The sequence below is a fragment of the Oryctolagus cuniculus genome, chromosome 3 (genome assembly GCF_051225735.1).
Source record: "Oryctolagus cuniculus isolate XC-2025 breed Fujian yellow rabbit chromosome 3, ASM5122573v1, whole genome shotgun sequence".
NCBI lineage: Eukaryota > Metazoa > Chordata > Mammalia > Lagomorpha > Leporidae > Oryctolagus > Oryctolagus cuniculus.
In genome coordinates, this window is record NC_142869.1 from 101372134 (window position 1) to 101399151 (window position 27018).

The following is a 27018-nucleotide window of genomic DNA, read 5'->3' on the forward strand; positions in this document are numbered from 1 at the left end:
AAGGAGGTTTACAGTTTTACTGATGTTTCTGAGAAAGCTCTTTGATATGGAAATGTTCTTAGGATTTTTGAGTTGTTTTTATTTATTTGAAAGTCATAATTACAGAGAGAGTGGGGGGGGGAGAGAGAGAGAGAGAGAGAAAGAGAGAGAGAATGGGTCCTTTGGTTCACTCTCCAGATGCCTCCAATGGCCAAGACAAATTCAGGAGCCAAGAGCTTTATTGGGGTCTCCCAGGTGGGTGCAGGGACCCAAGCACTTGGATCATTCACTGTTGCTTTACTCACGACACTAGAGGGAGCTGGATCAGAGGTGGAGCAGCTGGAACATGAACTAGCAGCCATATGGGATTCTGGCATTGCAGGAAGTGACGTTACCCACTATGCCATACACTGTCCCCTGTTCTTAGCATTTTTTGCTTTATTTGCTGGTTTATACTCTTGCAGTCCAAGATAAGTGTGTTGTCTCCAGTGGGAAAACCTTTTGGGGTACAATGTTTAATATCTTTTGTTCATTTTTGTTTTGCTATTTATTGTTTAATAAGTAAAATTTTTCAATTTTTAAGGTAGAGAGGAATTCTGTGTTGTTATTGGGAGAATTCTAAGGGGTTGCAAAGCTCAAACATTCATGGAAGGCATTGGGGATGCATTTTAGAGTTGGTATTTTAAGCTTGCAAGGAATGATTCCAAACCATCCTCACTAAAGGACTCTTATCTGAAGAAAACACAAGGAACCTGTGACCCCTACTCCCGCAAGAAATAATAGAAGCCACTAAAAAATACTCCTAAAAACTGGACTTTTTGGGGAGCCGGCGCTGTGGTGCAGTGGGTTAATGCCCTGGTCTGAAGCGCCGGCATCCCATATGGTCATCAATTCAAGACCCGGCTGCCCCACTTCCAATCCAGCTCCCTGCTATGGCCTGGGAAAACATACAAGATGGCCCAAGTCCTTGGGCCCCTGCACCCGTGTGGGAGATCCAGAAGAAACTCCTGGCTCCTGGCTCCTGGTTTCGGATCGGCGCAGCTCCGGCCATTGAGGCCAGTTGGGGAGTGAACCAGTGGATGGAAGACCTCTCTCTCTCTCTCTGACTTTCCTCATTCTGTGTATCTCTTTCAAATAAATAAATAAATCTTTAAAAAAACTTTAGACTTTTTTAGTCATGTAGCCATAATATGTGCTTTTTTCTCCCATTTTGCAATACTCAACGTGATTTTTTTTTATAGAAAGATCAAATGATGCTTAGAAATGTTCTCAGTTGCCAGTTTTTCTCTGGATTTACTTAATAGGTTGAAAAAAAAACCGATTAAGTAAAAAAAAAAAAAGTACTGAATTGCCACTGGGTTCTAGGCATTTTTCTAGATGCTAGTGATACAGTGTTAGAAGCAGATAAGCAATGAATCTCAAACATAAATAATAAGGCTGGCTTGTGCCATAACAGTAAAGCTGCCACCTGCGATGCAGGCATCCCATGTGGGTGTCCATTCAAGTCCTGCTGCTCCAGTCCTGATCCAGCTCCCTGGTAACAGCCTGGAAAAAGCAGCAGAAGATAGCCCTAGTATTTGAGGCCCTGCCATGTACCTGAAGAACCTCCTGGCTTCAGCTTGGCCCAGTCCCAGTTGTTGTGGTCAATCTGAAAGTAAACCAGTGGATAGAAGATTCATTCATTTCTCTCTCTCTCTCTCTCTCTCTCTTCCCATCCCCTCACTCTCTCTCTTCCTCTCTCTCTTCCTTTTTCTCTCATTTTCAAATGAAGAAATAAATTGTATATGTCTATACTATGTTGTGATGATAAGGGAAAAATAAGACAATGAAGGTGTACAGAGTATGGAGGCTTGTAGGTTTTAGAATAAAGTGACAGGAGAAGCCCTCACCAGAATATGATGCTTGCGTAAAGTCAGCCAGCCATTCTGGTGTTTGGAAAGCTTATTCCAAGTAGAGGGAAGTAACTGAGAAGGCAACTTGCCTCGCTTGTTCAAGGAGCACTAAGAAGCGCAGTTATGTATGAGTGAGATGAGTAAGGGTAAGCACAGTGAGGAGATGAAGTTTAAAACTCTAGTAGGAATACAAATCAGATGGAGTTTCACATTCTTACAAAGGTAGTGGCTTTTGTTTTGATTGAGATTGGATCCCTTTAAGGAATTAAGCAGAGGACTGATCTTATTTGCCCTGTGATTTAAAGACATAATTGTAAGGCCACCAGAAAACAACAGAGTAAGGGAAAAAGTTTATTGGGAGAAACCTGACAGAACAGAGGGAAGGGGCGAAGAGGGAAAAAGAGAACACCTGTCCTGATATCCCTTTGTCATGGGGCAGGTAGGGAAGTAGGAGAAGCGAAACCCATTAGGTTGGGGGTGGAGCTTTACACTGGTGGTTGGACCATGAGGTTTAGGGCCAAAGCCTACCATGCCAGGCGGCGACAGGAGCCAGGGCCTAAGATGGCGTCTGGGATAAGATGGCGCCACGAGTAAGGCAGCACCATTTTACCCACAATAATTATGATTATTTTGTTAGGGTATAGTAAAGAGGAGAAAGGCATTGATGGAAGCAAGGAAACCAGTTAGAAGTCCATTGACGTTCTCTAGATGTGAGATGATAGCAGCTTGGATCAAGCTGGAAGCCATGGTCAGTGTAAAGGGGTGGGATTCCTGATGTGTGGATGTCAGAGTGGGAGGGAGTTATTGATGCACTCCATGTGGACTATGAAAAAACAGAAGTTGAAGATTTCCAAATTTGTTCCTTAATTTGCATAAAAGTTACTCTGAATATTATTGTATAGCTAAATTTTCTCCATAGTGGCTTTATGTGAGGCTTTACCGTTACTTTTAAATAGGCTATTGAGAAGGCTTTCATGAAAATTCACCAACTTGAACACCCGCAAAGCTGCATTGTTCAAAAAAGTGATACTCAACAAGAATCTTCTATATCTAGAATCTTATTTTCCTGATTCCAGGGAAGGAATATGGAAGGAAGTGGCTTGTAATCAAAATCTAGTTGCTAAGAGAATGTGTGATTGTTGGCTGTTGGGGTCAGTCCAGGAGCCAATGAGGCCAAAGTCACAGGTGTACTCTCTGTATGAGCCTATGAGCTTTGGGTGTTCCACGCCAGAGAATCTATTTCTGGCCTCATCAATTCATCTCAAAAAAGCATGCCCTTTTTCACAAGGAAAGCCTGGAAAATTATACAGAAAGGTCAGTCCAGATCCATCATCATTGTGAGAAAAACAGCCCAAAGCATTTCCTTTATTTACTGCCAATGAAAGTAAATAGCGTTGCCTTCACATTTAGACAACATATTATGATTACACAATAAGGAATACAAATGTTCAGTGAAATATGTTTGCTTAAAAAAAACTGAGCTGAAATAGTCAATGAAGCATATACATGATTAAAAATAGTTTTGAAAGCATTTTTATAAATTTAAAGATGCATTAAAAGTATAAGAATAGTTTTTACTGAATAATGCAAAGTTGTCAAACAGTGTAACACAGTGACTGTCATTGAACTCACTTCCTTCTTCCTGTTTTATTCCAGAACCTACAGAGAGGCCACCTATGCTATTAGTTGCAAATTCTGAAACAATTGAAGTTTTCTATCTTAATGGAAGTAAAATGGCAACCTTGAGCCCAGCCAATGGCAATGAAATTCATGCTCTGGATTTTATTTATAATGAAGACATGATTTGCTGGATTGAATCAAGAGAATCTTCATATCAACTCAAATGTATTCAGATAACAAAAACAGGAAGGTTAACAGATGAATGGACAATCCATATTCTGCAATCCTTCCACAGTGAGTATTTCAGTTCACTCTTTTCTGAGTATGTTACCATTTAAAGGTTTCATTTACAGACCAGTAGGCAGGATTCTCAGATTTCCAGCACAGCTTGTGAGTATTGGAAAGTTGTATATATATACACACATATATATGCATATATATTCATATATATATGTGTGTATATATATATACACACAAATTGGATTTAGTTAAATAACTCTATTCATTCCTTTCTATATGTTTTGCATATAGAAAGTTTATTTATGTAAGTAGTAAATTGCAGTACTGCTTGTAATTCTTTCTTTAATGCTTATTACAGTATCACCTAGCTGAGAATTATAATTTTTTTCAGAGTGATAGTTCACAATGTGATAGTGAAGTTGTGATATCTTAGAGAAAGCAAGAAACAGAGCTGATGAACTTACAATCTTGTTAAAAAGTACCTTGAAAACTATTTATGTTAATCGGCAGCAACTACTTTTTTTGTAAATCAAAGTATTTGTACAACTTTTCCCATAAAGTACCTTGGGATTTGTTATTAACTTCAATTTCTTGTATTAGAAATTAAGAATTGATATTCTCTGCCTACGTATCACCATAAACTAAAATCATGATTTTATACGCACACAGACAGATACACACACACCCCTTCTCCCCTCTCCATTCCAGAAAGGAGTATAAAAATGTGCTGATGCTTGCCCAGAGAATGCATACACATGACATGTATGTAGCTATGTTATCATTTGCAAGAATATTTTTGTTACAAAGACTGCTAACAAAAACATCAATAGAGGAATGAAAGATATAAGGGATATAATCCAGAAGGAAATAAGAGTGTTATATAGAATAAATGCATTTTTCAGGTCTAGAATTTCTGGTACTTTGCATCTGATAGTTAAATTTTATTGAAATTTTTGGTACAGAGTTGAATGGAAAGTTTGTGAAATCCTATTGAGCATAAAGAAATACTAGTATGTGGGGCTTAGTAATTGTGATTATATTAAGTAATTTGGTGTAAAAACTGTAGTAATTGGAATATAAAGGTATGGCTTAATAGACTTAAATGGAAACATTCAAATACTTTGAAGAGCCTTGTAACATAAATAAAACAATTGATAAAGTAATTCATATTGTGAAAATGGACCAAAATTCTAATGTGAGCAATGCATTCTGGCAATTTCACAGAGTCTGTGGAGAAATATCCATTTATAACAAATAGTAAAAGACATTTTGTAGCACCAAAAGGAAGGCTGCCCTGTGATGTATTGTAGGAACTGCCTTAGCAAGCAGTTGGAGGTTGAACAGAAGGCCTCGCTCCCTCCCACATTAGGGCTTGCCTCAACTAATCTAAATGTTTTTGTTTCTAGCCTCCCCAATACCGGGCAGTGAAATAACTAGAATAGTCAATAAATTGCAGGATAAATTATTTTCTAAGCTTACTTATGCCCCTTTTTTCTCAAAATGTAATATATCCCAATAGTAATCTTTTGTTTAATATGTAATTTTAGTATCCTACACATTTTATCTCAGAATAGTTTTAAATTTACAAAACAAATTTATAAAATATGAAGAACTTCAATATAACTCTCACCCAACTTCCGTTATACATTTTCATAATTAATAAGTCACACCCAGTTTTCCATATTTTTTCCTAATCCAAACTCCTTTTATCCCTCCCAACCTCTAGTAATTCTCCATTGTGCGTTTAGATTTATTTTTGTTTAAATTTTAGCTCCCGGCTGGCGCCACGGCTCACTAGGCTAATCCTCCGCCTAGCGGCGCCAGCACACTGGGTTCTAGTCCCAGTGGGGCGCCAGATTCTGTCCCGGTTGCCCCTCTTCCAGGCCAGCCCTCTGCTGTGGCCAGGGAGTGCAGTGGAGGATGGCCCAGGTGCTTGGGCCCTGCACCCCATGGGAGACCAGGAAAAGCACCTGGCTCCTGGCTCCTGCCATCAGATCAGCGCGGTGCGCCGGCCGCAGTGCGCCGGCCGTGGCGGCCATTGGAGGGTGAACCAACGGCAAAGGAAGACCTTTCTCTCTGTCTCTCTCTCTCACTGTCCACTCTGCCTGTCAAAATAAATAAATAAATAAATAAAATAAAATAAAATAAAAATAAAATAAAAAATAAATTTTAGCTCCCACATATAAAGAAGGACATGTAGTATTTGTTTTTTTGTGTCTGGCTTGTTTTACTCAGCATGATGTCTTGTTTCATCCATTTTGTTGCAAATGACAGGATTTCATTCTTTTTTGACTGAATAGTGTTCCATTGTGTATATATAGCATATTTTCTTTATCTTTTCATCTGATGATAAACACCTTACTTGAATCCATATTTTGACTATTATGAACAGTGCTGCTATAAATATGGTGAAATTTAATACGTATTTTAAAAACAGCTATTTGGAGTAGGCATTTGATATAGTGGTAAAGACTAAGATACAACTTTGGATGTCTGTATCCTGTGTTGGAGTGCCTAGGTTTGAGAATTGGCTCTATTCCCAATTCTAGCTTTCTGCTAACATGCACCATGGGAGGCAGCAGTTGATAGTTCAAGTAGTCAAGTCCCTGCCACCAGGGAGAGTAATCTGGATTGAGTTCCCAACTTCTGACTTTGGTCTCACCTAGTTCCAGATGGTGCAGGCCTTTGTGGGAGTAAACCAGCAGATAGGCAATCTCTCTCTCTCTCCCTCTCTCTCTCTCCCTTTCTGTTTCTCTCCCCCTCTCCTACTCCTGTTCCCTCTCCCTCTCCTTCTAACACCTCTGCTTTTTCTCTCTCTCCCTCCTCTCTATCTCTCAAATTAAATAAATGCATAAATTTAAAAAAAAACAACTCTTTTTAGTAAATCCAAAAAGGGCCAACAATTGCAAATCAGAATATTTGGAGAAAACAGGCTGCAACTTAGAAGATTTTATTTGACTTATAAAACAATTCTTCACAAACCTAGAAAAATAGGAAGTTGATTTTAGTTAGGCAATCCCCTGGAATGCTGAATAGAGCATAAAAACTAAACACATTGGAAATACTTTAATCAGAGTAAATATTTTTGATTAAATCAAGTTTGAGCCAAACAATTGCACAGTCACTTTAAAAAAAAAGATGATTAAATATGTGGAAGTAATTTAATGATGGGAGTGGGGCAGGGGTGTAAGTAGGGCTGGGCTCTCTGTCATTGCTTGTAAGCTATGCATTTTATCAACATGTCACAGAACAGCTGCCATTGGATATGATGGGCTCTGAATTCACCATGACAATTTGTGAGTTGAAAATGAAGTTTGAATATTCCTAGCATGTATAATTACATGAAATTTCTGTCACACCATGTAAGCAAAAATAATGAACTAATGGAAATCTCCCTGAATACCTGTCATTGGCCTCTGTTCTAATGATTTTCTCTTTAGCTTTCCCACTATTATTTTTAGGTAGTTTGTCTGAACTTACCTAAGAGAACATTCTTTATTGGAAAAAAATAAAAGGTTTGTTTTTTCAAAATACTAATATGAGGGAAAACCAGTCATTATAAATCAGTGTGGCTTACATTTAAAACATGCATAATAACATGGTGGTAAGCATCATAATGCAATATTGAAAACTTCATCGTGTATCTCATATCATTGGATACATACTGCATCTCTGAAGAGAAAGCAAGAGACATATTGCTTTTCCTATTTTCTAATAAATGAAATTCTAACTTGAAGCATTCAGTGTTAAAAGATATAAATTGGATATTTAAGTCTTAAGTTCTTTCTTCTACTCTAGAAAGGTAAATCTGCTCCAAAATAATAATACTTAAATTTAACCCAATGTGCTAAATAACATTCTGAAAAATAAAATTATTATAAATCCCTTTTTACTGATTGGAAAACTAATTCTCTAATTGGGTTTGGATCAGATTTCATAGCTTTTTCTAAATACCATACTGTCCTGGTCTAAATTTTTGGTTTTGTTATGTTTCATATTAGCAAGCCAGGGTGACTAGGTCCAGTCATATTTGTAGCACTGACTTACAAAGACAGTTAATTTAAGTGGGAGAGAGGTAATATATGCATCTGGGAAAGGAGGCAGAAAAAATGAATTATGAAAGGCTGTGCTATTTGAAGAGTTATTTATTTATCTGAAAGGCAGAATTACAGAGAGAGGGAGAGACAGTGAGAGAGATTTTCCAAATGCTGGTTCTTTCCCCCAAATGCCTGCAATGGCAAGGGTTGGACCAGGAGGAAGCCAAGAGCCAAGAGCTTCATCCAGGTCTCCCACGTGGCTGGCTGGGGCCCAGATATTTGGGCCATCTTTTGATGCTTTCACAGGTGCAATAGGGAGCTGAATCAGAAGTAGAGTAGCTGTGAAATGAGCTGGCATTCATATGGAATGCCAGTGTCACAGACAGAGGCTTAACCTGCTTTGCCACAATGCCCACTCCAGGGATAGCTGTATTATTTGTAAAAGCCCACCAAGTAATTCTGATATGGCTCTCTTGAGAGCTGTACCTTTAAAATTGAGACTCATTCCTAACCAATATTATCAGAGAATGAAGATGGAGATGATAATATGATCTATTAATTACATTAACCAAGAAACTTTGAGGGAAATGTTACATATTATAGTCCTATGGAATTATATTCTAAAGATGCCTACTTTTATATTTAGCAATTTATTACATTTAGCATGTGAATGTTGAACATATCTAAGATAATCTTGGAGTTATTTTGTAAGAAAAATTGATTTTCCAATAAAATAAGCAAAACGCATTTGTAGCAGTTAATTGTTTCCCCAAAATTTCCTTGGAAATTACTGTAGAAGGATATAGATACTCAAAAAAAGGACATGATTTACAAAGTGGAGGGCTGTATTTCTTTCTTCATCATGCAGTACATGGAGATGATTGAGATGCACACGAATATTTTCTGAGTTAAGCCCTTATTAAGGAAGATGATCAGAACTATGCTGTAATCTTCCAGCTGGACAAGTCCACACTTTTATTCTGTTACGTGTGTGATTCTGAAGACTTGAGGATCACTGTGAGATTTGGATGTGGGCTTGTACAGCTTGTCTTGATCCATTTCTGGGCTCCGCTCCAGTCCAGTAGAGTGTGTCTGGCTTGAAATAAAAGGGTTGCTTATTCTTCATGGACTTAGCTTCTGAATTAACCCCATTCACTGACTTTCATCTTCTTTTTTCTTGGCCTGTTCCAGTATCAACTTTAGCTAATTTTCCTTTGAACCTCTGCCTACATCCTCTAAATAAATTCCTTGCATGGATGATTGCTTTCTTTTTAATTCTCAAACTTCTGTCTTCTATTAATTTGTCTCTATTCCTTGAGTTAACAACTCACTAAAAATCACACACTGTTAAGGGGCAACATTTACTGAATGTTTATTTTATACATTAGCAATTCTAGATATTTATCTCATTACCATCACAGAAATTATACAGCATGGACACTGTTTATAATTTTTATAGATATTTAAATTTGTTTGAAGAAGAGAAATATATTTTCTAAGTTAGGAGAAGGCTTTATCTTTCTCTCTCTCTTTTTTAAAGATTTATTTATTTATTTGAAAGGCAGACTTACGGAGAGCCACAGATCCAGAGACAGAGCCAGAGCCAAAGAGAAATCCTCTGTCTATTGGTTCACTCGCCAAATGCCACAACGGCCAGAGCTGGGCTGATCTGAAACCAGGAGCCAGAAGAAGCTTCTGGCTTCATGTCTTAAACTAAGTTTCTCTTTCTTTCTTTCTGTTTCTGTCTTTCTTTCTTTCTTTCTTGTTTTTTTTTTTTAATTTAAGTTTTATCTATTTATTTATTTGAAAGAGCTACAGAGAGAGAGGGAGAAATAGAGAGAGAGATCTTCCACCCACCGGTTCACTCCCCAAATGTCTGTAATGACCAGAACTGGGCCTATCTGAAGCCAATACAGGACCTTCTTCCAGGTCTCCCACATAAGTGCAGGGGCCCAAACCCTTGGATCATCCTCTGCTGCTCTCCCAGGCCATAGCAGAGAACCGGATTGGAACAGGAGCAGCAGGGACTCTAACCAGCACCTATATGGGATGCCAGCACCACAGGTGGTGCCTCTACGAGCTATGCCCCTATCTTGAAATTTCTTAATCTTTTTCACTTCTCAACTGCAATATTGGTCTAATCGATAGCCTTCCCTGCTTCATAAATATGCTCCATTAAAATATAACTGGGCAAGCTTCGTAAGGATGCGCCCCTATTGTAATATATTATATAGACATATTGTAATGACAAACATAGTCTTGAAATAAATATCAGCTTAGAGCAATAGAAATTCTAACCCCAAACTGTGGCAACTTACATGGAGTCTGCACTTTAGAAAAGCTGTCTGTGGGACTTTACAGCAACACTGAGAGATTATCCATTGGTGCATAATTACGTAGAAATGTGGCATACATTGCCTTGAGAGACTTCAATCTTTACACCTCTGATAGAATGATCGTGATGCTTTCTTGTTGAAAATATTAATTTATTAGCTTTCCATCTGTGTTAGGATAAAATTAAATGTCATCATCTAGCTTCTCTGCAGGCAGCTGGCCTACCTTGCCTTAACTCCACACACAAATCTCACATTCCATCTAAAAGTACAGCACATTGCTCTCTCACTTCTGAGTATGCTTGCATATTCTGCTGATTTTCCACTTAATGCATGTTTGTTTCCTGTAACCAATGGTCTGGCACTCATTCTTAACTCGGTCTGGCACTCATTCTTAACTCATGCCTTTTTGAAAAGCCTTCCAGTTGTGTTTAGCAGCTCTACCTCAAACCAGAGGACGTATGCTTTCATTCTTTGTCAGAGGTGAAGCATGCTCAATTCTGCTTCAGTTGGTTTCAAGCATTCTGTGAAAAATAGTTCAGAACTGGTCACTTCCTATAATAGGCAAATTGAGGATGTAATGATAGTGATTATATCTTGTAAATTAATAGGATGGTTCAAAAGGAATATTTTTATGTTGTGGTAGATTGACTCACCAAAAAAAGGCAAATAATTTTTTTCTCCAAAACTTTTTATAAGAATGTTTTATGGAGAACTAACTTTGCACAATAATTTTGGCTGCAGTAATGGCTTTCCTGTTATTGCCAAAGAAGCCCTGTGAAGGGTCCAAAGCACATCCTCTATGAAGATATTGCAACCCTATCCAGAGAGCTCCTTTTTATTAACTGGTATTTTGTAAACGAATTCATGTTTTATTAAACTCTTTATTCTTTTAAAGATTTATTTATTTATTTGAAAGTCAGAGTTCACAGAGAGAGAAGGAGAGGTAGAGACACAGAGAGAGAGGAATTTCATCCGCTGGTTCACTCCTCAATTGGCCGCAAGATTGAAACTGTGTCGAATCTGAAGCCAGGAGCTATGAGCTTCTTCCAGGTTGTCTACGCTGGTGCAGGGGCCCAAGGACTTGGGCCATCTTCTACTGCTTTCCCAGGCCATAGCAGAGAGCTGGATTGGAAGTGGGGCAGTCGGGACTCGAACTGGCACCCCTATGGGATTCTGGCACTGTAGGCATTGGCTTTACCCGTTACACCACAGCGCCAGCCCCCATAAACTCTTTATATTTCATAAAAGCATCTTATCTTTTATTTATTACTTTTATATTATAACATTAAAAGTGACATTTCTGTGGCATTTGGCTGTAGAAGTTAAGACACATCTTGGGGCACCTGGACCCCCATATCAAGTGCCTACGTACAATTCCAGGCTCTTCTCTGTGCATCCTGGAAGCTTGCTTGTGATATCAAAGGGTTGGTTCCTGCCACCCATATGACAGGCTCCTACCTTGGGCCTGGCTCAGCCCTGGCTGGTCTTTTGGGGACATTTGGAGAGTGAGCCAGATGAAGGGAATGCTTTCCCAAATAAGATATAAATAATAAAATGTATTGTTTGAAAACCTTTTTTAATGTCTTCAGAGACATGGCTCTGTGTTTGTATGTGATACTTGTGCCATTGGTGGGGAGTTGGGAGTGGAGAGGGTATGGGGGAGAGTGGTCCATGACACTAACTAAAACATTGCATTCCAGCTAGGATCTGGGAATTTCAGCAATGATATTAGGTCATCCATTGAGAATCTAAATGGAATAGTTAAAATCAACGAAGATGAAGGCATATAAACACATTTTGAAAGAAGTTTCAATATTCCTGTTTTGATTTAATATACTTCATGTTGCAGGCATTGATATTAAACTGTTTCTTCATTTTTACATTATATTAGATGAAGGCATACTTTAAAGTAAGTGATTGATTCTGCTTTACAATCATCATTTAGCCATAAAATGTCTTCCTGAATGCCTGGTTAAAGAAGGAAAGGAAAAACAACAAACAAGTCACTTAGTGCTTTGTGCCTCTATATATTTGTCTTAATTGTTAGTTGTTTTTAGGCTGCAAAAACTATTACTATTTGATTTTCATTTGGTAACACACTTGAAACTTGCCAATACAGAAATTAGAGATGTGCTTGGCCTTAATATTTACATGGATTTTCTCTATGTATTTCTTAAACTATGAGGGCAATTTGAGAAGTTCATGGAAAATGGAACGAAAATTAGTTCATGCATTTCCTGTGGCCTTTTTGAGGACTTCTCATTTGCCCAGATTTCAAATTTCTCTTGTACCAAAATCAACATTTTAAATATTCTCATATATTGTGTATACACCAGGAACATGTATACTCCCTTCCAGATTGTGCTTGATGTCATTCAGAAGTTTCAGATCATTATTATCAAAGTGTTTTTCTCTAGACTTAAATATCTGCTTGTTTATTCATCAATTCTATTAGCCCATCACTGTGCCATATACCTGACAAAACATATTTGGCAGATTATCTTCATCTATCATCAGAACTTGCAAGGTAAAATATCTTTTTCCTCATGAACGAGTTATAGACTAGAATTGAAATCCATAAAATTTAATTATTGAAATTGCTATTTTGACTTCAAAGGCTTTATTTTGATGAAAGAAAGAAATATAGGAGATAAAGGAGAAGTATAGGAGAAATGATAACTTTTATGGGAAAAAATTAATAAAAAATTTTAATTATCAGAACTCTGTTCAAATATAATTGTTCACTCCTTTTCTTTTTCCATTATTGTATATTTCAATAAGGGAGTTTGTTGGGTAAAATGAGGATTTCTTCCCCCTATGAGGGAATGTTTTTAAAGTTACAGAGTGGTAACAGATATTGGGAACTTATCAGAATGAAAGACAGTGAGCAACAGGACCGTAATTAAACAATATAACAGGCCCTCCTTCTGATTCCATCTGCTGGTCATGTGAACTCTGGGAGACAGCAGGTGATGGCTCAAATTGTTTTCTGCCATCCATGTGGGAAGCTCTACCCTGGCCATTTGGGGCATGTATGTATGAGTCAGATGATGAATGATCTTTCTGTGTCTCCCTGTCTCACAAATAAATTATTTTTAATGAAATATGAACCTAGATTTAAATAATATACATCTTATATTATAGACACATTTACAGTTATCCCAGTTGACAAAAGATAGGCTTTTCTCCTGGACCTCCATGAACTTTTTAGGAATCTCATAAAACATGGAAAGCCTAAACCTCATCTTTTCAAACGCTTGCTTTGATTCTGTGCTCTTCAAAATTCTTTAAGATTTAATCTCTCAGATGCCATGATACCAGAAATAATTTGTTGGATAGTTTCTCTTGGTAATTGTATCACTTGCCCATCCATTCAATGGTGATAAATAATGGTCTGACATTCTGGTAAGTATTTTAGTTTCCTGAGAACATAAAGCATGGACTAATTTACCCAAATCTGTTAAGTGTTTGATGAACAACTCAAGTAGAGTTCCTGAAATTGCAAACCTAGTAATTAGATGCTGAATCTATATTCACAACACTTAGGTACAAAAGTACATACGATCTAAGTTTAAAATATTGTCTATTTTTATCATTTAATGATAAAATTACTTTATAAATGTATATAAAGTCTCTAGCATTATTTTAATATGAGGATTAATCTTGACATTTATAAATTGTTTAACCTGTTTTTCACATGTGGTATGTGTCTATGAACTGTAATTATTCAGTTTATGTTTACTAAAAAGTAGTTATGCTTCCCCCAGAAAGTAGTGAGGAAAGCCAGATATATTACTTTTTAATACTGAGTCTAATTTTGTAACTCTAAAGCAAATCTGTGATTTGAAACACCCCCTGCAAATGACACAAATGTCATTAGTGCTAAAAACTTCACCCATGAAAAATATTCTTTCCATAAGGAGTTGCTATTTTAGATTTTTGTACTTTTGGTGAATATGTCATTTACTAAACACACACACACACACACACTCACACACACAAATAATAGCAGCAATAAAAGACTCTACAGATTTATCTTGTGGTTTGATAGAATATTTCAGTTTATATGGGCTGGTGCAAATAATTAGTTATCCCTATGAAATGCCTCACTCATCTTAAAGTCTGTGTTTGGTGTTTCGTATTGTTTAAAAATGTATTGATAATTTGTTTGGAGATGTGAAAAGTAAATGATACCAAAACTTTAATGAAGTCTCTAATTACTCTTTTTAGAATATCGATTGTGTCTGAAAGAATGACTTTTTTCAACATCCGTGTACTTCAAAAGTTCATGAAAGCTAAGTTCACCAAAAAGTTCACCAAAAGATAAGTTTGGGTGCAAAGAAATTCTGAAACCCATGTATTTTTTCCCATTATATACAATTTCTACAAACACTTTGAAGACCCCTATAGACAGTGTAGGTTCTGTGCAGGGAACAGAAACTTTACCACTCAGAACTGGAAGTGCTTTAGAGCAGTGTGCCCTCAAAATTGTTGAAAGACATAACAAATAGAATGCCAGTCTGTTCCTTGGGAAACGACACCTAAAACAATGTGGAACTTCCGAAGCCAGTATTTCTGAGGGCTTTGTAGGAGCTATGCAGACATGAAGAACTGCTACTGCTGTTGCAGCAGCCTCAGAATACTCTGACAACTAATTGGAAAGGAGACACCCACAGGTGCAATCTAAGAATTAGAAAGGCTCTAAACCACCACCATTGCTTCTGTGACTCACACTACTTCCTGTCGCCCTGAAAGCTAGGGTGGTAGATACTGAAGCACTACTCTAAGCGATTATCTTGTTTGCCACAATCGTGTTTGCCAGTTAAAAGTTTAAAATGAGCAATGGCATGGCTTTACTTTCACTTCTTACAAATTTTGGAATGTATACCGTTTATTGTATAGAACCTTAGCTTTCAGTTGCTGTGGAGAAGACATTTTTTAAATTTCCAGTCTGCAAGCAGAGTGAGATTGAGAGAGCTACACCAAAATATCTACTACAATTGTATTGGTATCTTTTTTTTTTTTTTTTTTTTGATCTCAAAGTAGTGTTAATGCTTCCTTAGTAGAAACTCTTGGGCCAGCTTTATGGCATAGTGGATAAAACTGCCACCTGTGATATTGGCATTCCATATGGACACCAGTTCATGCCCTGGCTCTTCTATCTCTTTATTGTTAGGTTTATTTATTTATTTGAGAGACAGAGTTACAGACATAGGAAGAGATAGAGAGGAAGAGATAGTGATCCATCAGCTGCTTCACTCCCCAAATGGCTGCAATGGCCGAAGCTGGGCTGATCCGAAGCCAAGAGCCAAGAGATTCTTTCAAGTCTCTCCCATGTGGGTGCAGGGGCCCAAGAACTTGGACCATCTTCCACTGCTTTCCAAGGCCATAAGCATAGAACTTGATCTGAAGAAGAGCAGCCAGGGCACGAACTGGCACCTGTATGGAATGCCTGTGCTGCAGATGGAGGCATAACTTACTACATCACAGTGTCAGCCCCTGGCTCTTCTGCTTCTGCTCCACCTTGCTGCTAATGGCCTGTTTGGGCCACTTACAACCATATGTGAGATGCAGATGAAGTTCCAGGCTTTGGCATGGCCCAGGTCTGGCTGTTGTGGCCTTCTGGATAGTGAACCAATGGATGAAAGATTAGCCTTCCCCCAACCCTGCCCCTCTCTGTTTCTCCTTCTTTGTCTGTAACTCCAACTTTCAAATTAATGAATTTATCTTTAAAATAGAGAATAAATAAACTTTTAACTTGACCCTAGTTACTTATGAATGCAGTGAAGCCAGTATAGAAGCTAGTGGTTATGGTGTTTTCTTGTTTTGGAATCTTAAAAATCTTTTTCCCACTAATGTGACTTCCTAGTGTGGATGTGAGAGAGAGAGAGCAAGAGAATATTTCATTTCCTCATCTTAACTTATTTTATTTCACAGTATGCCATAGTGTAGTTTACATAACTTCATGTCTTTCTTTGGGATCACCAATTTCCTTGAAGAAAACTTTGCCTACTTTCTGCAAGGTGTACCATTAGGTCAGCATATTATTTGCTCCTCGTAAGTGATTTCAGGAAATCATCAAGTATACAGTTTTACTCATGGCTGTTAAAGAGAGGTTCATGTCTGTCAGAAAAGATAGTACCATTGAATTCTACTGACATACAGATACAAGTTTTGAAAATAAATTTTTATTTGCCTTTTGCTGCCTCACTATAAAGAGATATTTAGTTGTCTCTCAAGTACTAAATAGGAGTTATATTGAGTTAGATTTTTTAAAGATATTTAAACCTGAAATAAAACTGTTAGTCTTTCTCTATATCAGATGTAATCTTTAATCTGTCTTACAGCTTTAAGTATTTGATATGCCAGAAGAATATAACTCAGTCAATTATAACTATCATGATAATTGCCACAAAGGTTTTAGACGTAAAGGAGTACAGTATGATTATACTTATGCAAAATGCTGCGGGGAATTACATCAGGTACTTACATAATTTGTGCATAAATACATGTTGGTAAAATATAGATAATAGAGGCAACATGTTTTTAATGTGTGATTTATGCAAAATAATCATCTCAATGTTCCATCACATTTGATGTGTTCAGACTGAGCTTTTTTAAAAATCTATTTATTTGGAAGAGAAAGACAAAGAGTGAAAGAGAGAGAGAAAGAGAAAATATCAACTTTTCATCTACCGATTCACTTCCCAAATGGCTACAATGGCCACGGCAGGCCATGCTGAAGTCAGAAGCCAGGAACTCCATTAAGATCTCCCACATGGGTGTAGGTGGCCAAGGACTTGGGCCATCTTCTGCTACTTTGCTTGGCACATTGGCAGGGAGCTGGATCATAAGTAGAGCAAATGGGACTCCAGGTGACATCAGTCTGGGATGACAGTGTTGCAGATTGCAGTTCAACCGTCTGTGCCACAATGCTGGCCCCTAGCCTGTACCTTGATTTTGTAACTATCAGTCAGTGTGTCTATCGTATATTCATGGGATGATATTCTGCTGAGAGTTACATGAAGAATCAAAATAATTATTTTGATAAACTCAACCATCTCCATTTTCAAACTTAGCCCTTGAATTGTATAGGTGATGAATTCACTTATTTGTAGCTTATTTGATGAATTCACTTATTTCCCTGATGGCTAGGGATCCTGCATTTTTTTCATGTGTCTGTTGGTCATTTGATTTTTACTTCCTGAAAAATGCATCTTCAAGTCCATTGTCCATTTCTTAACTGGATATTTTGTTGTTGTTGAGTTTCTTGAGCTCTTGATAGATTCTGATGTTAATCCTTAATTGGTTGCATAGTTTTCAAGTTTTTTCTCTCTTTTTTGGTTGTCTTTTCACTTTGCTGAGTATTTCTTTTGCAGTGGAGAAGCTTCTCAGCCTGATGTAATCCCATTTATTTAGTTTGGCTTTGATTGCCTGTGCTTTCTGGGTTTTCTTCCAAGAAGTCTTTCCCTATGCCAAAGTCTTGTAGATTTTCCCCAATGTTCTTTAGTAATTTGATGGCATCAGGTCATAGATTTATGTCTTTGATCCATTTTTTTGATCCATCATTCTACCTTTTAAAAAATTTTAAAAATTAAAGACTTAATTATTCATTTATTTGAAAGGCAGAATAACAAAAGGGAGATAGTGAAAGGGAGAATCTTCCATTCACTGGTTTACCCCTTGATTGTCTGCAACAACCAGGGATTGGTCAAGTCAAAGGCAGGAGCCATGAACTTGATCCATGTCTCCCATATGGATAGTAGGAACACAAGTAGTTGGGTTATCATTTGCTGACTTCCTAGGTGCATTAATAGGAAGCAGTATATGAATCACAATGGCTAGAACTTGACCTAGAATTCTAATAGCAGATGCAGGTGCCTCAAAGAATAAATTAACCCAATGCTGCTACAATGTCCACTGCATAGGCAGGAGATTCTTGAGCAAAGGCAATTGTGAATATAATAAGTATACATTCACAAATATGTACTGAGAACTTACCATAGACTACATTCAGATCTGGCCTTTGGGAAGACATCATTGAATTAGTCATATGGGACACTTATTCACATGGGATCTGTATTATAATGTAGAGAGATAATGCAGTGATAGTTATTCTGTCAGTGATGAATGCTGAAAGGACATAAAATGAAGGTAATATTATAAACTCATAGCATGAAGTCACAGGGGTGTATGCATGCTTGCACGTACAAATGGAGATATAAGAAGTCATCTTTTATTTTAATAATTATTTATTTGAAAGAGTTAGAGGGAGAGACAGAGAGGGAGCTTCTATCCACTGGTTCACTCACAGTATACCCACAGCTTCTGGGAGCTGGGTGGATTTGAAGCCAGGAGGCAGGAGCCACGAGCCAGGAGTTTCTTCTGGGTCTCCCATGTGGATATAGGGGCCCAAGGACTTGGGCTATCCTCCACTACTTTCCCAGGCACATTATGAGGGAGCTGGATTGGAAGTGGTTCTGCTGAGAATCGAATTGGAACCCATATGGTGGCAGCTTGACCCAGTATACCACAATGCAAGTCCCAAGAGGCTCCTTAATATCTGCTGGTCAAGGAAGTTCTCTGTGTAAAACTGGCAGTGAACATTGAGGGGAATCAAAAGCACAAATACATAGCAAACTTTATTGTGTCATGAAGGCCAAATATAAGTGTTTTAAGGAGGAAGCATTCTTTACAGGTTCAAGAAAACATGAAGAGGCCAATGTGACTTCAATAAAGTGAACAAGAATAAGGTGGGAAAGAAGGGAGTTTTGGGAGTCCTGGATGCCACTCTAAAGTCTTTGGATTTTATACTAAGCATGGTGGGACACTGTTGGAGTCTTTAGGGATAGGGTTGATATTGTAGAAAAACAGACTGAAGATTTAGAATAATATCTCTTGTTTACCAAACCTATGTGGTTTAGGAAACAATAATACAAATAGAAGCCTAGTTCACCTCAGTTCTTGAGTAGCCTTTAAGGCAAAATGTTATAAAAGAAATATTGTATACCATTTGGCTGAAAATTGGGCTAAAGCTTAGAGAACGTAGATAAAGATACACATGAGACTGCTGTGGAAAGCATTTGTTCAATGAAGTAAATCTGAGACTTTCAGTTTCTTATGACTTTTCTTCACTGAAAATCCACTGTAACAGAACTCTGTCAGTACTGATTTCTTCCTTCGTGTTATCACATAATTTGTGTGATAGAATGATCACTATGCATGCTCTGTAAAGACAGCTATAATGGAACCAGAAGGAAAGCAGGGTGACCAGTTAAGAAACTATTGTAGTGATCCAGAAGAGAGAAGATAATGCCTAAACAAAGAAGGTAATAACATATATGGAAAGAAATGAGCAGTTTCAGGTAGAGGTCTTAAGATTGATAGATTGAATGTGGGATGAAGTTTGGAGAGAGAAAAATAGAATGAAAGGTGAAGTCATTGCATGCATGGGTCAAGTGAGATTGTAAAATTTGCTTTCTGGGGAAAAGATGCTCCTGTGTAAACTATTTTTTCTTCTGAGATCATTTATGAGTAAGTGCATCCACAATCAGAAATCAGCTCGACTTATGGTTAGTGTTAAAGAATTATGAAAGAGTAGAAAAGTGAAGTAGACAAAATGCAGAAGTGCAATCATCTGGCTTCTCTTCTCCCAACAAAGCACATAAGGCTGGAGGGCTCCAAGGTGGCAGAATAGGGAGGGAGCTCACTGATAGGGAAAAGGTAGTTTAATAAAAGTGGAGATAATGTAGTCTCAGGGAAGAGTTAGGGAAAAAACTGCAGAGGAAACTCTTCCAGAATTAGTGGGATGTGGTGGACCTACGTGGGGGGCACGGGTGCCCATGGCTCAGGAGCCCAGCTGCCAATTCTACGCACCAGCACTGCAAAGGGAGTTGAGGCGAAACCGCAGTAGCCCGAGACACTGGCAGAAAAGTGGCAGGAAGAGCCTAGAGGGAATGAGGCTTGAAGCCCTGTGGGGGAAAGTACACCAGCCTAACTAAAGGAGAGAAAAAAAATAAAATAAAAGGGACCGGTACGGACACGATTCTCTCTCCACTCACCTTACAAAGGCAACAAAACAATAGAGCAAGTGCCATTTTGGACATATGAAACAGCTGTGCCAGCTCAGGGCTGTGCCTGAGCTCAGCCAAGCATAAGAAAATGACTCTGGTAGGGAGAAATAACAGGAGACTAAGACCTAGTGAATATGTGGAGCTTATGAACCAGGACTGTAAAAACAAACAAACAAACAAACAAACTGAGGGTGTGTGGGAGAACTCGTGGTGTGGCTGAGACAAAAGTAGTCTCGGTGGGAGACACCACAAATTTGGGCAGCTTTGGCTACACGGTGAGAGACATTGCAGGGGAATCTGAGCTTACACTGAGGACTGCACAGATCCTTTGTGTGGTCCTTGGGACAGAGCAGATGAACATTATACCCACCAGGGATAGTGCTCAGGCACTGATTGCCATCAAGGAGAAGAGCTCAGCTGAGTGGAATTACTTCCTTCCTGAATAAAAAAAAAAGAGAGAGAGAGAGAGATTGACCATGCTAAACCTGGGTGTGTCACATTTGGCACAGACTTAACCCGGAAGAACTGAACAGAGCTCTCTGGCCACACCCACCACAAGCCTCTAAAGATTCACCAAAAGCAGACAGTCCACTTAATCTAGAGATATAGTATAATGAGAAAAGCCACCACAGTTAAAAAAAAAAAAAAAAGAAGAAGAAGAAACCAAAGAATATCTCTACAATGCCAAACAACAAATGCAGAAACCGAGGAAACAAGAACAAGGAAGACAGCATGACACTCCCAAATGAACATGACACTCCAATATAAGATTATGAAGATGATGAGATAGAAGAAATTCAAGTCTCATGAAAATGAAATCTTAAGGAGGAATCAAAATGAAATGAGGAATTTAGTTGAACATGAAATGAGATATTGAAGAGAAATAAAAATGAAATGAAGAATTCAATAGAACAAATGAAAAACACATTTGAGAACCTTAAAAACAGAATCAGTGAGATAGAAGAGAGACTATCAGACTTAGAAGAGAGAGCAAAGGAAAGTATACAGTCAAACAAAAAAAAAAAAAAGAAGAAGAGGAAATTAGAAATAAAAAAAATATTGTTGAGATTTTACAGGATACTTTTTTTTTTATTTTTTGCAGGTCAGAGTTAGACAGTGAGAGAGAGAGTTATAGACAGTGAGAAAGAGACAAAGAGAAAGGTCTTCCTTCCATTGGTTCACTCTCCTAATGACCACTATGGCCGGCGCTGCGCTGATCCAAAACCAGGAACCAGGTACTTCCTCCCGGTCTCCCATGTGGGTGCAGGGACCCAAGCACTTGGGCCATCCTCCGCTGCCCTCCAGGCCACAGCAGAGAGATGGACTGGAAGAGGAGCAACTGGGTCTAGTACCCAGTGCCCCAACCAGGACTAGAATCCAGGGTGCCAGTGCCGCAGGCGGAGGATTAGCCAAGTGAGCCATGGCGCCGACCCTACAGGATACTATTAAAAAAAAAAAAACCAACATTCGGGTTCTAGGAGTTCCTGAAGGCATGGAGAGGGAAAAAGAGTTAGAAGGCCTTTTTAGTGAGATACTAGCAGAAAACAACCCAGGTTTGGAGAAGGAAAGAGACATCAAAGTACAGGAATTACGTAGAACCCCCCAATAAACATGACCAGAAGAGATCCTCACCATGACCCGTTGTAATTAAACTCACCACAGTGAAACATAAAGAAAAGATTCTAAAATGTGCAAGAGAGAAACATCAGATTACTCCCAGAGGGTCTCCAATTAGAATCACAGCAGACCTCTCATCAGAAGACTTACAGCCTAGAAGGGAATGGCAAGATATAGCCCAAGTACTAAGAGAAAAAAACTGCCATCCCAGCGGCAAAGCTCTCATTTGTGAATGAAGGTGAAATAAAGACCTTTCATAGCAAACAGAAATTGAAAGAATTTATCACCATTCATCCAGCCCTGCAAAAGATGCTTAAAGATGCATTACACGGCCAGCACCGCGGCTCACTAGGCTAATCCTCTGCCTTACGGCGCCAGCACACCAGGTTCTAGTCCCGGTTGGGGCACCGAATTCTTTCCCAGTTGCCCCTCTTCCAGGCCAGCTCTCTGCTATGGCCCGGGAGTGCAGTGGAGGATGGCCCAAGTGCTTGGGCCCTGAACCCCATGGGAGACCAGGATAAGTACCTGGCTCCTGACATCAGATCAGTGCGGTGCGCCGGTCGTGGCAGCCATTGGAGGGTGAACCAACGGCAAAAAAGGAAGACCTTTCTTTCTCTCTCTCTCTCTCTCACTGTCCACTCTGCCTGTAAAAAAAAAAAAAAAAAAAAAAAAAAAAAGATGTATTACACACAGAAACATGGCCATCAATACAAAAGAAGGTAAAGGAAGAAAACCTCCCAGTAAAAGATCACACGATGTCACGATGTTCAAAGTATATATTAGAAATATCTTTGGATAGATGGCAGGGCAAAGTCACTACTTATCAATAGTCATATTGAATGTAAATGACCTCACCTTTACAGTTAAAAGGCACAGACATGCTGAATGGATTAAAAAACAAAACCCATCAATTTGCTGCTTACAAGAAACACATCTTTCCAACAAAGATGCATGCAGACTGAAAGTGAAAGGTTGGAAAAAGATATTCCATGCCAACAGAAACCAAAAAAGTGCTGGCGTAGCCATCTTAATATCAGACAAAATAAACTTTAACACAAAAACTGTTAAGAGAGACAAAGAGGGTCACTACATAATGATTAAGGGATCAATTCAACAGGAAGATATAACTACTATAAATGTATACGCACCTAATTACAGGGCACCAATTTATTTAAAAGATATGTTAAGTGACTTAAAGGGAGATTTAGACTCCAATACATTAGTATTGGGGGACTTCAATACTCCACTTTCAGCAATAGACTGATCAACTGGACAGAAGATCAACAAGGAAACAGCAGACACTATAGCCCAAATGGATCTAACAGATATCTACAGAACTTTCATCCTACACTTAAAGAATACACATTCTTCTCAGCAGTACATGGAACTTATTCTAGGATTGACCACATACTAGGCCATAAAGCAAGTCTCAGCAAATTAAAAAGAATTGGAATCGTACCATGCAGCTTCACAGACCACATGGAATGAAGCTGGAAATTAGCAACTCAGGAATCCCTAGAGCATATGCAAACACATGGAGACTGAGCAACATGCTCCTGAATGAACACTGATCGGTGACAACTAACTGAGGACCTAACAGGAAACCTGTTGAAGTGAAATGGACACCATGACAAACAATGACTTGATCAGCCCTTGTGTTCTGACTGTCAAGGAATAACTTACTACTTTATTCCTTTTAGTATTTTTTCTATATGTAGAACTCTTTAATTAACATACAATTATTCTTAGGTGTTTAAATTTAACTGAAAAGTGATCCCTGTTAAATATAAGAGTGAAAATAAGAGAGGGAGGAGGTGTACAGTTCGGCACATGCTCATTCGGAGTTACTCCTAATGGTAGAGTTAGAAACGTGCCAGGGGATTCCAATTCAGTACCATCAATGTGGCATGTACCAATGCCATCTCACTAGTCAAAGTGGTCAGTTTCAGTTCATAATTGATCATAATGATAGGATTAAGAGTCAAAGGTATCACATAAACAAGACTAGTATCTGCTAATACTAATTGATAGAATTAAAAAGGAGAGAATGATCCAACATGGGAAATGGGATACACAGCAGATACATATAGAATGGCAGATGCCCTAAACAGTACTCTGGCCTCAGAATTAGCCTTTAAGGCACTTAGATCTGGCTAAAAAGCTCACGAGAGTATTTTAGGCATGGAAAGCCAAGGCAATGTGGCAAAAAAAAAAAAAAAAAAAAGACCTAAATGGAAGATCTCTGTGAGTGAGATTCAAAGAAGGAGGTACCTTTCTCTGAAGGGAGGAGAGAGCTTCCACTTTGACTATGACCTTGTCTAAATAAGATAGGAGTTAGCCAACTCAAAAGGCTTCCATAGCCTTTGCAACTCGTAACAAGAGCCTTGGATGATTACTGACGCCATAAACAAGAGTGTCAATTGTTAAATCAACAACAAGAGTCACAGTGCACTTACTCCCCATGTAGGATCTCTGTCTTTAATGTGTTGTACTATGTGAATTAATGGCATAACTGGTACTCAAACAGTATTTTACACTTTGTGTTTCTGTGTGGGTGCAAACTGTTGAAATCTTGACTTAGTATATACTAAATTGATCTTCTGTATATAAAGATAATTAAAAATGAATCTTGATGTGAATGGGATAGGAGAGGGAGTGGAAGATGGGATGGTTGCCAGTGGGAAGGAGGTTTTGGGGGGAATAAGCCCCTATAAAACGAAAGTTGTACTTTGGAAATTTATATTTATTAAATGAAAGTTTAAAAAAAAGAACACCTTGCTTTGTAGTTTACATTGTCATAGTGTGTTATTTATAAAACAGCTACTTTTGAACATTTGAAATCAGTGCTTTTCTCAAAATAAAATGACAATCTAGTTCTGAAATATAAAACACATAAGGCCATCCAGGACAGTATAAAATGACCTAGTGTGGATTAAACATCTCATGCAAGAAGCACTTCCTTTTCTTTTGCATAAATTCAGGCATAGTTTTGATGAACACCTATCTGACAGCTCATATTCAGAAGTATCCATGATGTTCTTTTTCGTGACATTTCATCCATACAAGAAATAAGATTGGGGCCTATAATGATACAATATTTCATGAGTGAAACAAGGAAGGAAAGGCTCTATAATGTTCTTCAGAGTCTGTTCATAACTAAAGATAAGCCTATCCACAGTATACATTCACTGAACTTCTGTAATAGCATTTTCATTGTTGTACAAATAGACAGAGCCTTTGTTTTTCTCAACTTGGTTTGCTTAATATCACATAGGATTAATGTGAGTGTATGCTTCTCAATAGACATTATGGTGACAATAAAGTAAAAGTAAATGCAATTATATCATTTTATAGATGTTTCAAATCTTCTTGCAAAGAAATGTGGTATAAAATTTAAATATTAATTTCCCACTGAAATCATTGAAGAGCTACATAAATCAAGGTAAACAAGATAGGTTTCATTATTACCTTAAAATACTTTAAAATATCTTGGATTGAGGGAACATTATGGAAATGAAGATCACCATTTAAAATATTCATAATATATGATAAGAATAGAAGTACTTGGTATTTGGTATTTAATTGATAATTGGCATTTGGATTTGCAATGTATGCAGACTTTCGGCTATGATTCTTCACTTCTTTCTTAAAGTTGGAATGTAACTTCAATATATCTCTATTTATGTTTATGTATTTTATGATTAAGGGAATGTGTAAGGGTTGGCCACATAACTTCACCTCTGCTATGAAGCTACCACATCTTCCTCTTGGAAAGTGCGAGTTATCATAACTGAGTGCCTCTTCTCAGATTTTACCTCTTGGCTACACAGCAACTGGAATGATCGTTTTAAGACTGAACAGATATCTCAATTCCCTCTTGAAACTGTCGTTAGACATTCCATTAACTGATGTATATAGGACAAAAATATTCATTATATTTGTTCTTTCTGCAAAATCAGTATAAATATGGTAAAGAATTTTCTTTGTATGTATCAACCCAGAAATAACAAGAGAAAGTGAAAAGAGACAAGGTGAGACAACATGGGACAGTAAGGTGCAAATGATTAATCGTAAGTGAATTAGTTTTTATACTTCTCTTCTTTGTTAAGTGAGTGCAGGTGGAATTCTATGACTACCTGAGACAGTCTTAAGAACTGGAAAACCTGGGAGCCTCTGAAGGTGGAGGTATAGGATGGGACAAGGGGTAAGAGGATTACCTGGTTTAAGAATATGTAGGCTTCTAGGTTCCCTATTGCAGTTCTAATAGTCAGGAAAATTCTTACCCACTACTTTGGCAGAAATTAGGAGATTTCATTTCAGAAGCAGTAAGTAGCTGGACTAATAAAAGAAAATCTTAAGACCATGGTTATGGAGCAAGCCGATATAGACTGAAAGTGGAGAATAGCATGTGGTGTTGGGAAAACTGGATCTGTGCATGCAGAACTATGAAACAAGACCCCTACCTTACACCTTACACAAGAATCCACTCAAATTGGATCAAAGACATACATCTATAACCCGAAACCATCAAATTACTGTAGATCATTGGTGATACCCTGTAAGACATTGGCATAGGAAAAGACTTGTTGGAAAAGACCCCAGAAGCACAGGCAGTCAATGCCAAAATTGACAAATGGGCAAGCTGAGTGGCTTCTGCACTGTAAAATAAACATTCAGCAAAGTGAAAAGTCAACCAAAAGAATAGGAGAAAATATTTACAAAGTTTGCAACTGATAAAGAATTAATATCAGAAACCATCAAGAGCTCAAGAAATTCAACCACAGAAAACAAACAATCCAGTTAAGAAATGGGCAAAGGATTTGAACAAGCATTTTTCCAGAGAATATACAAATGGCCAACAGACATGTGAAAAAATGCTCAGAATTTCTAGCTATCAGGGAATTGCAAATGAAAAACCACAATGATGTTTCACTGCACCCCATTTAGGATGGCTCTCATATAGAAATCAACACACAATAAATGCTGGTGAGGATTTGGGGGAAAAGTTCGCTTAATCCACTGTTGGTGATATTGTAAACTGGTACAGCCATTGTGGAAGACAATATTGAGATTCTTAAGAGATCTGAAAATAGATCTACCATATGACCCAGCAATCCCATTCCTGAGAATTTACCCAAATAAAATGAAATGAAATCAGCATATGAGAGAATTAACTGTACCCTCATGTACTTTGCAGCTCAATTCATAGTAGCTTAGATATAGA

General features: G+C 38.0%; 1 protein-coding gene across 4 annotated transcripts in view; it reads left to right on the top strand.

The window, feature by feature from the left end:
• LRP1B (LDL receptor related protein 1B) overlaps positions 1 to 27018 on the top strand; it is a 2138546-nt gene that overhangs the window by 957949 nt on the left and 1153579 nt on the right. For all 4 annotated transcript variants that reach the window (XM_051849573.3, XM_070071546.2, XM_002712121.6 and 1 more), the window contains exon 6: positions 3528 to 3785. In XM_051849573.3, coding sequence (XP_051705533.3) covers positions 3528 to 3785 — 258 coding nt within the window. The remainder of the gene's footprint in view (positions 1 to 3527; positions 3786 to 27018) is intronic.